At 44.8% G+C, this 15,087-nt stretch overlaps 2 protein-coding genes across 3 annotated transcripts in view; one reads left to right on the forward strand and one right to left on the reverse strand.

Moving 5' to 3' along the window:
* BCKDHA (branched chain keto acid dehydrogenase E1 subunit alpha) lies at positions 1–11,111 on the reverse strand. Of its 2 annotated transcripts, none has more exons than XM_069943366.1 (9): positions 11,026–11,111; positions 8,319–8,495; positions 5,471–5,557; positions 4,893–5,001; positions 4,650–4,811; positions 4,197–4,403; positions 3,819–3,960; positions 3,564–3,735; positions 1–523 (listed from the first exon to the last, which is right to left on the reverse strand). In XM_069943366.1, exons 1-9 carry the CDS (start codon positions 11,065–11,067, stop codon positions 353–355), a joined length of 1,269 nt encoding a protein of 422 aa, XP_069799467.1. In that variant the 5' UTR covers positions 11,068–11,111; the 3' UTR covers positions 1–352. The 2 variants fall into 2 exon arrangements, with proteins under 2 accessions (XP_069799467.1, XP_069799466.1); XM_069943365.1 differs by lacking the exon at positions 11,026–11,111 and adding an exon at positions 10,657–10,815.
* Positions 10,838–15,087, forward strand: part of EXOSC5 (exosome component 5) — a 25,643-nt gene continuing 21,393 nt past the window's right edge. The window contains exon 1 of the mRNA XM_069943369.1: positions 10,838–11,036. Coding sequence (XP_069799470.1) covers positions 10,946–11,036 — 91 coding nt within the window. The 5' untranslated portion in view covers positions 10,838–10,945. The remainder of the gene's footprint in view (positions 11,037–15,087) is intronic.

Raw genomic sequence — 15,087 nt, forward strand, 5'->3', positions numbered from 1 at the left:
TACCCAAAACCATGAGACATTTATTCACTGCAATGTCAGTTTCTCCACCGTTAGATCTAGTGTTCTCTTCTTACAGAATAAGTTACATAGTTATGATTTCTTATTATGCCCCCACACCCCTTCATCAGACAGCTGCCAGAAGTCCCCCCTCCCAGTTCCATATCTTTTCTCCCCTTAAAACTTCCCTCTCCCTTATTTACAGACCCCGCAGAAATCAGAAATATTCCATAAAAATAAAAATGCGGAATGAGCAGCCCTGAGGAGGAGACCCTGGCGGAGTGTGGTGCTGCCTGTAACAGGAATCCTAGGGTAACAGCGTTTACAGCTTTGTCTCTGCCGCACAGGGACGAGGTTATTTTTCATAGCTGTCCAAGGGATAATGTTCCCCATAAACCTTTAGGTGTTTTTTCAAGGACTCCTCCTGTTTCTTAAGAAGTGGCGGCATCTCGGAGTAGACATCTGTGAACATGTGTTGGACGTTGGGCTTGCGTTCTCGCTCTGCCTTTTCAAAAGCTTCCATGACCTGTGGGAAGAGAGAGTCTCTGTTATATTCACAGTGTCTAAGCTTTTCATTCTCTTATTTCCTAAAAGGGAATCGGTCACCTGGCGTGACCCCTTTAAAGATGATTTTTGAGAAAAATGGACAAGTTACAGTCCTTTCATATATGGTTACAATGATGACGTCACTCAACTCTACGTTTCCAGCATTGTACGTCTTGACTGATGAACTCCCCATAGTGCTGTGACAATGGGGTTTTACAAGCTGCCAAACTCTAGCAGAAACATCAGCCATAGAAGCCTACAGACTGCTCTGGGTGTGTTTTCTATCCCTGCTTTGTACTTATAGTGCAAAAACACTTTATTCATAGATCTTCATACCCGGTTACTAGGTACAGGGCTGGCTACTATGTATTGTTTGCCAAGAAATGTGTCAGGGGAGCAGCATAATATAAGAGCAGATCAAAAGTCAACTGTGATGAGGTCTTAAAGCGACTCTGTACCCACAATCTGACCCCCCCCCCCCCCCCAACCACTTGTACCTTCGGATAGCTGCTTTTAATCCAAGATCTGTCCTAGGGACCGTTCGGCAGGTGATGCAGTTATTCTCCTGACAAACAACTTTTAAACTGGCAGCCCTGTGTCCAACGGTCGGGGGTTCGATTTTGTAAGCATTAGGCTCGCACAACCTCTCTGTCCCTCCTCATCATTAGGAATGCTCTAGGGAGATTATCTCCTATTCATCACCTGTGTGAACACTGAACATGGGCTGGATCGTTATGGCACCTGTGCAATGTTCAAACAGGAGTAAATGTTCATATGGCATTCCTAATGATGAAGAGGGTGGGGAGGAAGGACGGAGGGGCGGTGCAAAGTTAGGGCACAGATACTCCCCTTGGGCACGGGGCTGCAAGTTTAAAAGTTGTTTTTTAGGACAATAACTGCATCACCTGCCGAACGTACCCCAGGACAGATCTTGGATTAAAAGCAGCTATCCAAAGGTACAAATGGTTTGGGGGTGTCAGATTGTGGGTACAGAGTCGCTTTAAAGGAGAAGTCTGGCAAAAATGTTTATTACAGTATTGTATTGTCCCCCAAAAGTTATATAAATGACCAATATACACTTATTACGGGAAATGCTTATAAAGTGCTTTTTTTCCCTGCACTTACTACTGCATCAAGGCTTCACTTCCTGGATAACATGGTGATGTCACTTCCTGGATAACATGGTGATGTCACTTCCTGGATAACATGGTGATGTCACAACCAGACTCCCAGAGCTGTGCAGGCTGTGGCTGCTGGAGAGGATAATGGCAGAGGGACACTGAGGGACACAGGGCACTGGAGGGACACTGAGCATCTCCCTGCCATCATCCTCTCCAGCAGCCACAGCCTGCACAGCTCTGCGAGTTGGGTCGTGACATCACCATGTTATCCAGGAAGTGAAGCCTTGATGCAGTAGTAAGTGCAGGAAAAAAACACCTTTATGTGCATTCCCCGTAATAAGTGTATATTGGTAATTTGTATAACTTTTGGGGGGCAATAAAATACTTTAATAAAAATTTTTGCCGCACTTCTCCTTTAATCTGAGACACAGCAGCCTGCACTATATGTGAATGCTAGGAGGCTGTAGAAGAGAAACTAATCAACAATTTTAGTAACCTGGAGAATTTCCCATACTTACAATGCAAGAATAATAAAAATGCACTCAAAGGTTTTCATAAGCTTTAAAGGAGTTTGCTCACAATAAATACTTTACTCCTGTCTGTAGAGGAGGGGTAGGAGTGTCTGACTGGTGGGGGTCCAACTGTTAGGACCCCTACTGATCATGAGAATGATGTCTCTCTAATAGAATGGATCTGCAGTCATACAATGTGCTGAACACAGACACCATAGTTGTAGTGTACATGTCTGACCGCCACACCATCCAACCAAGGGGACACAGGGTCTCATGATCAGTGAGGTTTCCAGAGGTCAGACACTATTTTATGGACAAACCCCTTTAGGTTGGACTCCCATCAACCATACTGATTAGGGATGGTCCGAACCAAGTTCGGTTTCGTACGAACCCGAACTCTCCGAAATGATTCCCGCTGTCTGCCCGCTCCGTGGAGAGGGTGGATACAGCGGGAGGCTGTATCCCAGTTTTCCAGGCGGTCCTCCCGCTGTATCCACCCGCTGCACGGAGCGGGCAGACAACGGGAATCTGATGCCGAGCGTTCGGCAGTTTCGGACCATCCCTAATACTGATGAAATATCCTAGTGATATGCCATCACTTTATAAGATGTAAAAAACAAAGAAGACTGGAGACTTCTTCTGGCAGCGCTGTTGACTGTATTGTAAGTGTATGCAGTCAACAGAATTTTGTCTCCAACGTTCACCTGAGCAGACAGCACAGCGGCTGGAGAGCGGATTGAACAGCTGCCACACTCTCTCCCCAGCTGTATTTTAATATCACGGGGGTCTCAGCCCACCCCGAACAATTGGGGAGATTTATCAAACATGGTGTAAAGTAAAACTGGCTCAATTGCCCCTAGCAACCAATCAGATTCCACCTTTGATTTTCCAAAGAGTCTGTGAGGAATGAAAGGTGGAATCTGATTGGTTGCTAGGGGCAACTTAGCCAGTTTCACTTTACACCATGTTTGATAAATCTCCCCTAATATCTTTTAATATACCTGAATACATGTCAAAACTTATTTCTAATGACAGACACTTTTGAACCCCCTTTGGGCCTGTACTGAGTATATCAGTGTACGGTATAAGTTATGCCTCAGGTGTTCTACAAAAATAGTTTCAGAAGACTTATCTATGACTTTATGAATGAAAAAAGAAAAGAAAAAAAACAGTGCACAGACATATGAGCGCTCACTTTCCTCAGCACATTAGATGTATATACAAGATATGAAGAGGCATCACAGGAATGGGGATTATTATGGGGACTACAGACCCATTAATTTTTACCATCTCTGTGTTCAGTATCAGGTAAATGGTAAACCACAGTGAACTACAAGCTGGGAAGGAGACTGTGCAGTATGAATCTAAGCATAGGTATAAGTCTCACCATTTTCCGTGACTTCTTCCTCCATATCTTCTCCTGATCATCATCCCACCAGCCTTTGTGCATCATGTAGTGACGAAGCCGAGAAATGGGGTGGTCCTGCTTGTCCCAGTAATTCACCTCATCTACAGAGCGATAGGCTGAGCTGTCATCGCTGGTGCTGTGGTGTCCAATCCTTCAATAATCACAGCGAGACCTATTCAGTATCACGTACTATAGGTATGAGCTCCACATACATCTAGCACAGCACTACAATACCTGTACGTCATGGCTTCTATCAGGAACGGCTGGTTCTCTGCCACTGCTCTCCGTCTCGCCTCTTTGGTGGCATTGTACACGGCAAAGACATCATTGCCATCCACTCGAATTGACATAATGCCGTAACCAGGACCTCGAGCAGCTGTGACATGAGAGATACCATAAGCTCCAGAGCTAGGCAGCTTTACGTCTTATCCGTTAATTGTTATTCTAATGCAGGTACTGTTATAAACCTAAAAAGGTCCCCATACACTATATACTTTTGTTGGCTGCGTATGGGGGTATGATACAGAACCTCAGGGACTCACTGTACATACTTTGTGTAGATGGCTTTGCTAGGTGCCACTGACCACCGTCCACACAATGGTTCACACTCACCAATGCCATCCCCGCGGTACTGCTCTGAAGTAGGAGTAGATATGGCGTAACCATTGTTCCTGCAGAAGAACAGCACGGGACACTCCAATGTGGCGGAAAAGTTAAAAGCAGCATGGGCGTCTCCTTCACTCGCAGCTCCTTCACCAAAATAGCAGATGACGACCCGGTCGGCATTTTCCCTTTTCATGGCATAGGCCGCACCCACAGCTAAGAAGTAAAGCTGGTTATTATATTATATACAGGATGAGATATAGCACAGTATGGTGGAGGAGTAACAAGAACCTTATTAAGATGTCAATCTGGCTGTCCATATTCCGGAATATCAGGAATATGGAAAGTACAAACCAGCCCAAGGGGGAATTCACACATGTAAGAAAGTTAAACACATGATATCCGAGGGCTGCAGCGGACAATGGATAAAAGGCTTTATGCTTGATCTGTCTGTATATTCACCTTGAGGTATCTGGGTCGCTAATGGTGAGGAAATGGTCACAAAGTTCAAGTCTTTACAGCCATAATGTACGGGCATTTGTCTTCCTTTGCCGGGATCTAAGGCATTACCATAGCACTGCGCCATGAACAGATCGAGAGGATATCCCCTGTACATCAGGACTCCTAGAGGAAACCAAACACAACTCTTACATACAGAGTCCACATATATCCTATACAGTAAGATCACTATAGAGAGCCTCTCACCTGCCTCCCGATACTGCCCGAACACCATGTCTGTGTCATTAAGGGCGCCAGCGCTGCCCACGTGCGTCCCCTCCTCGCCATAGTTTGTCATATAGAAAGAAATTCTTCCCTATGAAAGAAAAGTGTAAGAGCAATGTAGAGTCTGCCACAAGCACAGCAGGGGCACAGGCCAAGGGGTATAATGTGGTATACAGTCTCCTCCCACTATAAGAGGAGACACATGGGCAGCTTCTCTTACAAAAGGGACGCTGCATTATTCCCCTATGATCAGGAAAGTCACTGACCCATGTTAGCGTCTACACAGGCCTTGAAAATAGTGCCCTCCCTCTGGTAAGTATAAGGTTAAAATGTTATTATTATCTTTAGCGGGCAGCAAGATACGCTAACAAAATCCTGCAAAATCGTGCTGGGGACGGATTTTTTTCCAGCAGCGCCACTGTATACAATGCAATCAACTGCGCTGCTGGAACAATTATGTCTCCAGCGCATGCCTGCATTATATCCTGTCACCCGCTATAAGATGATAGTTATACTTCAAGCATGCACAGTAAACCCATCCTACACACAAGAGCACCCACCTGCCTCTGAGACTCATACAGGATCCTATCCATGGTGTTCAGCAGCGTCATTGTGTGATAAAACTTTAGGACTTTCTCCTTAGGGATCTGAAATAAAACCGTAAAATATACATATCCATAATTCACGAAGAAAGAAGGAATAGTCTAATGGTGTTATCCAGTGGAAAAAAAAATTCTTTCAAATCAACTGGTGTCAGAAAGTGGCAAAGATTTGCAATTTACTACCACTGAGCACAGTAGCCTCTGCACAGCGAGTGGTGATTGCCATCCTCACTCTATGAGTGTCTACGTAGTACTCACTGCTCGCTGTGCAGAGGAAGTCATGCACAACGATAGAGACTGGTAGCCCACCCTCTTCCCCCTAGTTACCGTATATTCTATATTTAAGTAGGGACCCTGCTCTGTATCACTAGCTCCCATGTCAATTGAAAAGGGTCTTTCAACTGACATGTTAATTCTTTGAGCAGAGAGCGGCAGAAGCAGAGGCGTGCAAGCTGCTTTTACTCTCTGAACATACCCTTATACTTGTAGGACTCATCAAGTTAAAAAATTTGCAAATAGAATTATTTAGCAAACTTGCTTCCTTCTCTGCTGCTCTCTTCCTCCCATTGTTGACAGCTCGTTGTCTATGTTACAGACCAAAAGTTTGGACACACCTTCTCATTCAAAGAGTTTTCTGTATTTTCATGACTATGAAAATTGTAGATTCACACTGAAGGCATCAAAACTATGAATTAACACATGTGGAATTATATACTTAACAAAACAACTGAAAATATGTCTTATATTCTCGGTTCTTCAAAGTAGCCGCCTTTTGCTTTGATTACTGCTTTTCACACTCTTGGCATTCTCATGATGAGCTTTAAGCGGTAGTCACCGGAAATGGTTGTCACTTCCCAGGTGTGCCCTGTAAGGTGTAATACGTGGGATTTCTTGCCTTATAAAAGCAGTCGGGACCATAAGTTGTGCTGTGCAGAAGTCAGGTGGATACACAGCTTACTGAATAGTCTTACTGAATAGACTGTTAGAATTTGTATTATGGCAAGAAAAAAGCAGCTAAGTAAAGTAAAACGAGTGGCCATCATTACTCTAAGAAATGAAGGTCAGTCAGTCCGAAAAATTGGGAAAACTTTGAAAAAGTGTCCCCAAGTGCAGTTGCAAAAACCATCAAGCGCTACAAAGAAACTGGCTGACATGAGGACCGGCCCAGGACAAGGAAGAGCAAGAGTCACCTCTGCTGCGGAGAAGAAGTTCATGCGAGTCACCAGCCTCAGATATCACAGGTTACCAGCAGCTCAGATTAGTAAGCAGGTCAATGCCACACAGAGTTCTAGCAGCAGACTCATCTCTACAATAACTGGTAAGAGGAGACTCTGTGCAGCAGCCTTCATGGTAAAATAGCTGCTAGGAACCCACTGCTAAGGACAGGCAACAAGCAGAAGAGACTTGTTTGGGCTAAAGAACACAAGGAATGGACATCAAACCAGCGGAAATCTGTGCCTTGGTCTGATGAGTCAAAATTTGAGATCTTTGGTTTCAACCCTCGTGTCTTTGTGCAACACAAAAGGTGACCGGATGGACTCTATATGCCTGGTTGCCACCGTGAAGCATGGAGGAGGAGGTGTGATGGTGTGCGGGTGCTTTGCTGGTGACACTGTTGGGGATTTATTCAAAACTGAAGGCATACTGAACCAGCATGGCTATAACAGCATCTTGTAGCGGCATGCTATTCCATCCGGTTTGCGTTTAGTTGGATCATGATTTATTTTTCAACAGGACAATGACAGGCTGTGTAAGGGCTATTTAACCAAGAAGGGGAGTGATGGGGTGCTACGCCAGATGACCTGGCCTCCACAGTCACCAGGTGACCAGAGTGAAGGCAAAAGGGCCAACAAGTTCTAAGCATCTCTGGGAACTCCTTCAAGACTGTTGGAAAACCATTTCAGGTGACTACCTCCTTAAGCTCATCCAGAGAATGCCAAGAGTGTGCAAAGCAGTAATCATAGCAAAAGGCGGCTACTTTGAAGAACCTAGAATCTAAGACATATTTTCAGTTGTTTCACACTTTTTTTGTTAAGTATATAATTCCATATGTGTTAATTCATAGTTTTGATGCCTTTAGTGTGAATCTACAGTTTTTATAGTCATGAAAATACAGAAAACTCTTTGAATGAGAAGGTGTGTCCCAACTTTTGGTCTGTACTATATATATATATATATATATATATATATATATATATATATATATAATGTAGAGGTATAGATATACAGTGTAAATATACTGAATATATATATATATATATATATATATTTATGTTTACTAGATCTATATACACAACAGCCAGACCACTGCTTTTAGAGCAGAAAGGTGGTCAGTAATGTAGACCACGAGCTGTCATTAATGGGACGAAGAGAGCAGCATATCAGAAGAAGACAAGTTTGCTAACTGAATGTATGCAAAATATTTAACATGACAAGTTCTTCTTCATGTATAGCTATATTACTGTAGCTGAGATGAGCATACCCCTTTAACCTTCCTGCTGGTTATCCAGGAAAAAGGGATATCTCTTATCTTCCTGGGCACAGATTAGACAGCTCTGAGTACAGGGAGAGAAGCATGTTCTCCATTCACATACCAGCAACAGATGTAAACTAACACTCTGCCCATCTGTTTATCTCCTCTGTATATAATACTGAGAGGGAGGGAGCAGCATCCTGTAAGTTGTATGGAAATGGTTATTCCCACCTTAGACTCTGATGGTATATCCACAGGATAGGCTGTAAGTGTCTGATGACTGCAATCTATCACAGGATATAAGAAGATGATATATATGTATATAGGACTTACATTGGGGTCTTCGCTGGGGTTGATAATCTGCCCCTGACGGTCCATCACCCTGTAGATGGGGATCCCGGAGATGACATTGGGCTGGATGAACTCCAGAGTCTCCACAAACTCTGCTGAGGCTCCAGGGAACTGAGGCTTCTCCTCCAGTGATGTGAACTCGCTGCGGGAGCGGATGACCTGCCGGATGGAAATACAGAGCAGTCAGCACCATCATGAGGTAACCGTATCATCCATAACCAACATGGCAGTGACATCCACCCCGGGTAACGTGGCGCTGATCCACTGCACGGCTGACTGAGGAAACTATACAAATTCATAGAGACATGAGGACGGACTCACACTGAAGGAGCTGCTAGATGGACGTCCTGCTTTCAGTGTCAGAATATACTGGCTGATTCTGAAACACAGGCATGTCAGGTGTCTGCATTACTGAGGGTCTGGGTGCCGAGATCACCTCTTCCTAGCCATGGCTTCTCACCTTCACCTCCGCTATAACAGCAGAGGTATAACAACCCCCCCAATGTGCACTGAAAGACAACACCACTGGCTACAGTACAACACTCACCGCTCTGCTATTCTAGCATCAGAGTATCTGTGTTTGATGAAAACCATGAGGCCTTGTTACTACAGCAGCTAACAGATCCCTGATCATGGAGTCCATCAGGGTCCTTCATTTCATGGGAATAATAGTAATAACAGCTTGTAAGATCTAATGGTATCTGTGCAGGTCTGGAGCCTCCGGTGCACATCTCATTCTAGATCTATAGGAAAGTGACATTTTATTTATATATATATTTTTTTTCTTTAAAATTATATTATATATATATATATATATATATATATATATATATATATATATATATATATAGGCGTCACATTACAGATCTACGGGTTGTGCAGACAATGAGCACTCTTATTGTGTACGGAGGGAAGGGGGGTGGGCAGGCAGGAATTTCCAGTCTCCACGCCCCCTACTGGCAGCCAATCAGCAGTGAGATGTGCGGCGAGCCTCCCTGTACTGACCTTCCTGCCATCACCAGCCGCAGCTGTATGTACACAATGACAGCCTGTCAGATCACATACTGCGCCACAGTATAGAGATAGGTTACAACCACTGACCTAGGATGTGTCCTCTAAAGGGCAGCAATGGAGCCTGGCCATAAAATATAGAATATAGTATATAGAAGGTATAAGGGTACAGAATACATGTATACTATCAGTATGAGTCTCCTCGCATTCTCTATCATCTAGGACTATGACGGATAAGATGAGTATTAGCTGCATGATGTATACACACCTGGTCACAGTTGTCAAACCTGCGGCCCTCCAGCTGTTGCAGAACTACAATTCCCATCATTCTTGGAAAGCTAAAGCTTTGGCTGTCCAGGCATGATGGGATTTGTAGTTTTAACAACAGCTGGGGGGGGGGGCATAGGTTTGACACCCCTGATCTAACTAAACTATAGTTACAGATTCACCCCCCCCCCCCCCCCCCCGCCCCCCGATGGCAGTGGTACGCCCAGTGGCCTCTTTCCGCAGGATAAAGCCCCGATCACACTGTACATATTACTCAGGAATGGATTTGGCCTCTAAATTCTCCAGATCTCAACGTTGTGGATAAACTCGACTCATTTAATTGATGCTATAGGTGCCAAGATGCAATTCCCGGCACAGCCTGTAACCAGGAGTGGCGCTGTTTTTGGATAGAAGCTGCTATGTTTTTCTAATCCTGGACAATCCCTTTATATGGGTCTTTCCTATCACTGTGCCTGATATCTAGAATCACCCATCACACTACAGCAATGACAACGTCACAGTCATATAATAGTCCCCACAACCTTCGGCCCTCCAGCTGTTGCAGAACTACAATTCCCATCATGCCTGGACCGTGCACCCATATATGTGCCAGCGCACAATCCCACGTCGCTATATACAGTAGGTTATATATATGACGCCTCCATCATCCAGTATATATACATATATATGCATATTACATTGGACTTCTCCCCGTGCATCAGAATCCAGATCAATATGTAGCAAATTCTGCATTGTGTGAATATGACCTTAAAGGGGGTGATCCCTGCAGAACATCCCCTTCTTCTAAGGTAGCTGGTGGGCTATAAACTACAACTCCCATGATGCTTCAAAGGCAAAGGGTTAGAGAGCATTAAAGTGCACTCTTCATCTGTTGCAGAACTACATGTCCCAGCATGCCTGACAGCTGTGGAGCCAGCAGTGCTATATAAAGAGCATGTTCTCCACCTGCTGCCCTCACAGCCCATATCCTATATACACAGTGAGTGACAATCCCTGGTGTCAGCTCCAGGACTCTCCTCACCTGTCTTCCCCCGGCTACTCTCCACCCAGCCGCAGCCCGGACCCTCAACAACGTCCTCAGCGCCGCCATCTTTTCCCAGACTGCCCCGCTCCCGCCTGTTTTCACGTCAGGTCCCCGCCAGTGCCTGAGGTCCGGCTCTGCTTCTAGCTCCTGTAAACATCCCAGCACTTCGCCTCCCCCCAGAACAGAACACGGACTTTCCCGTATACTACACTGACGGGCAGTACTGAGGGCAGCCCGGCGCAGGACCCCGGAAGCGGAAGTGTCTAGCACGTGTTTGTTTTGGAGAATGATGGAGGAGCCGGAGACTGGCCTGAGGGAGATCGGTTGTGAGCAGAGCCTGCTGAGCAGGCCGGATGGCTCCGCTACCTTCGTGCAGGGTAATGATAGCTGATGCCGATTATATGTCATCCATGATAGGTGCGAAATCCTACTATGTGCAGTGTCATACAGAGACCACCAGTGGCGGGAATATGCAGGGGCGCGGCCTAGAGCAGCCAATCAGACCTCAGCTTTCATCTCTGCGGAGCAGATTTGAATACGAAAGTAGGCATATGATTGGTTGCTATGGCAATGCCTCAAGTCCAAGGGCTATTTTTTTCCATAGCAACAAGCAGTAACACTGCTTTCCTTTTGACTGCGTTTTTGCGTCCATAATAACCTGGCAAGTCTTAGGGCCCTATTTCACGGGATGATTATTGTTAAATCGTTCGAATCTAAACGATAATCGTTCGGTTGAATAGCAGTTAACGACTAACGACCGAACCAGTTTAATAAGACCTGGACCTATTTTTATTGTTGCTTGTTCACAAATCATTCGCATTGAATAAGACGTCGTTCGGTACGAGCGCAATAACGACGACAACACGACCGCAAGAACAATCATAAGTAACGATTGTCTTTCCATGTAAATGGGCGAGCAATTTCAGGTCTTTCGCAATAGAAGTCGTTTGGATCGTTTATCGTTAACGATTATGCGAACGATAATCGTTCTCTGGAATAGGGTCCGTTTACACGGACAGATTATCTGGCGAAGATTTGAAGCCAAAGCCAGAAACAGAATATAAACCGAGAACAGTTCATAAAGGAAAGCCTGAGGTTTTTCCTCTTTTCAAATCCATTCCTGGCTTTGGCTTCAAATCTATCAGTGTAAATGGACCCTATGATGTAAGATATGGATGTATTGCAGGTAAATACCACCAGTATGTCATCAGATCTGCTCCTGTATTTCTGCCACACGTCTGCAACATACGGACTGTATACTGCGGACCGGACCTAAGAACTCCCCGCATCATCATCATTCCATGTCAGAACAATAGTGCGTTGTCATCTAGAATTACACATGGAACGATAGGTGCAAAATAAATAAAAATACAGATATAGATCTGTATTTTAATTCTCCATGGAGTTCAGTGGGCGTATTCCAGCCGCATAACATGAAAGTAGCACATGCTTCATTTTTTAAAGGGAATATTTAAAAGCTGCTGTGATGTCCCTATAATGCAGGGGTGCTGTTTATGAGAGTACGTTTCTTACCTTTATCCTCAGCTCCGTTTTCGGGATATTAGTAGTTATTTTGTATGCTAATATGCTTCCAGTTTGATTCGCTGGGGGTGGGGCTACACTGATCTGCCCGGCTGCCCAACCCATCTAATGAATATTGGGGATTTGCAGTGATGAGTGCCGGAGTGATGTCATTGCAGAGTGCCACCCCAATGTTCATTAGGCTCCCTTTACACGGAGTAAAACTGGTGGAATTCCGCGGCGGAGATCCCGCCATCCTCCATGTCATACTGGGAGTCTATGGGAGGCTTGCACGCCTCCTCTTTTCGTGCTAAAGAATTGACATGTACATTCTTCAGCACGGAGAGAGGGTTAGACTTCCAGTATGACACAGTATGACACAGAGGCTGGTGCCAGTTTTACTCTGTGAATGGAGCCTTAGAATGGACAGGCCACCGAGGGCAGAGTGGTACACTGAGGCCAAGTGTGCCAAACCGCATCAAATAGCATATAGAACAAAACGTAACAAAAAAAACAGAGCATAGAGACCATACATAGAACATATGTTAGCTACATAACGCTGGAATAACTTGCAAAGTACAGGAAAACGGCGCTGAAGATGAAGCTAAGAAACTACATACATTTTTGCATACACTTATTTAACAAACTTGTCTCCTGATAAGCTGCTCTCTTATTCCCATTGTTTCCAGCTCATTGCCTAGGTTACCGACCACCAAAAGCAGGGGTTTGGCTGGTGTGTGTGTGTGTGTGTATATATATATATATATATATATATATATTACACATACATACACACACACACACACACACACACACACAGTGGTACCTCGGTTCTTGAACTGCTCGGTTCTCAAACTGTATTTTCTAGAAAAGTTTGCTTTGGTTCTCAACCACTTTTCTGACACCCAGTCTTGAAGTACTCGGTATCTGAACGTTTTTGTGAGCGTGGATGGTGGGTTGTACGTGGTGAGTTTAGCACTGATGAGGCGTCACATACAGTACAGTGCAGTATAAGACTGCTGGAGTGCATATACAGTGCAGTAGTAGTACAGGCAGTGCACCACCATCTCCCATACGTTACAGTGCTGGGATGGGGGGGACCCTACAAAGTAAAGGATGGGTGAGGAGTTAGTGACTATTGTACTATAATTGCTGGTTTTGTTGAATGTTTCTTGTGTATAATGTCCTGTACAGGATATAGTGCTGTTCTGTCCTGTATTGTAGGGATTATACTGGGCACTTATCAATGCAATAAATGAGTACTGTAGGTAATTATTAGTGGGTGCTGGAACCAATTAAACACATTTACATTATTTCCTATGGGAAGACACTGCTCGGTTCTCAAACTGCCTTCCGGAACCAATTACGTTCGAGAACCGAGGTACCACTGTATATGAAGATGTGCACTGTAACTCTATATCTACAGCCTCCAGACCACTGCTTTTAGACATGCAGTTGTCAACAATAGGAGGAAGAGAGCAACTTAGGCCGGGTTTACATATGTCCGGCGGTGCGGCGGCGTTTCCCTCCGGCGCAGGAGAAAAGCGCCGGAGGGAAACGCATCTTTGAACTGATCCCATTGTTTTCAATGGGATCGTTCAAAATGTGCGGCGGTGAGCTAGTGGCCGCCGCATCGCCGGACCGTCGGTGCGTCAGGACGTGTCTTGCAGCGTCCTGACGGACCACCGCTCCGGTGATGTGGCGCCGCACTCATTATAACGAATAGAACGCCGTATGCCTGGCCGGGCAGGACGCATCCCGTACGGCACCGGCATCCGGCGTTCAGGCGAAGAGGATTGCCTTTGCAGCGCCCGGGGGTCCTGTGAAAGCCCACCCAACAGGGCTGTGTATAACAGTGTAAATAAAACCTTTTAAAAATCATTTATATCCCCCCAGTGTGCTCTCCCCCCTCCCATATAGCCCCCCTGTGAGCTCTCCCCCCTCCTATATAGCCCCCCTGTGTGCTCTCCCCCCTCCCATATAGCAGGCAAAAATGAGATGTGAACATACCCAAGGGGTCTGCCACTATACTATACTGCAAGTACCTTAAAATCACTTTGAAAATGACAGGAAAACCTATAGGGAAAAGAAATGTCAACTTTATGAGAGCAAATTGTGACAACTGATGACAACTGATGGCAACTGATGGAAAAAAGGATAGAAAAACTGATGACAACTGATGCATTTTTGGCATCAGTTGTGGCATCAGTTGTGGTCAGTTTTTAGGCCAAAAACGCAACTGATGCCAACTTATATATGTGAACCCAGCCTTATCAGCTCCTGGGAATACTCCTTTAAGACATACAGATGTCATGGTGTGGCCAGAGCAGAGAGCTGTTATGTAGAGTGTTTCTCACTGACACAGACCAAATAAATATATATATAGATATATATTGGAGACGCTGTTTTCTATTTATTATAGATAAAAATGAGTTCAGACGCTGTGGGAAGAGATCTACACTCTGTACTTAAACAAACTACATAACCTTAGCAAGTTTATGAATATATTGATCACATTTGTCACTTGTTATTATATGTGGGACACTTTTATGTAAGGACACTTTTTAATCACATCTATGAAAGAATCTATTGGGATACCTGTACGCTACGTAGAAGGAGGCGTATCTTACACAGGTGCCGAGCTCTGCACGAATAATGTGCACTGATGGACACTTGCACGCACTTGATGGGCACTTGTATGCACCTATGAGATTGCTGTGTTAATTACTTACACTTGTATAAAAGAAGGACGTTGTACACTAATAGGTATGCTTGAGAAAGGCGGTGGAGATCGCCGAAACGTTGCATCATACCTTATTGTTTTTGCTGTGCTACACCTATGTTTTTTCCACTGTGAGATGAAATAAATACAACCAAGTTTTTTCACTACAAGAAGTGCTGCAGGAA

The sequence above is a fragment of the Dendropsophus ebraccatus genome, chromosome 10 (assembly GCF_027789765.1).
Source record: "Dendropsophus ebraccatus isolate aDenEbr1 chromosome 10, aDenEbr1.pat, whole genome shotgun sequence".
Classification (NCBI taxonomy): Eukaryota; Metazoa; Chordata; class Amphibia; order Anura; family Hylidae; genus Dendropsophus; species Dendropsophus ebraccatus.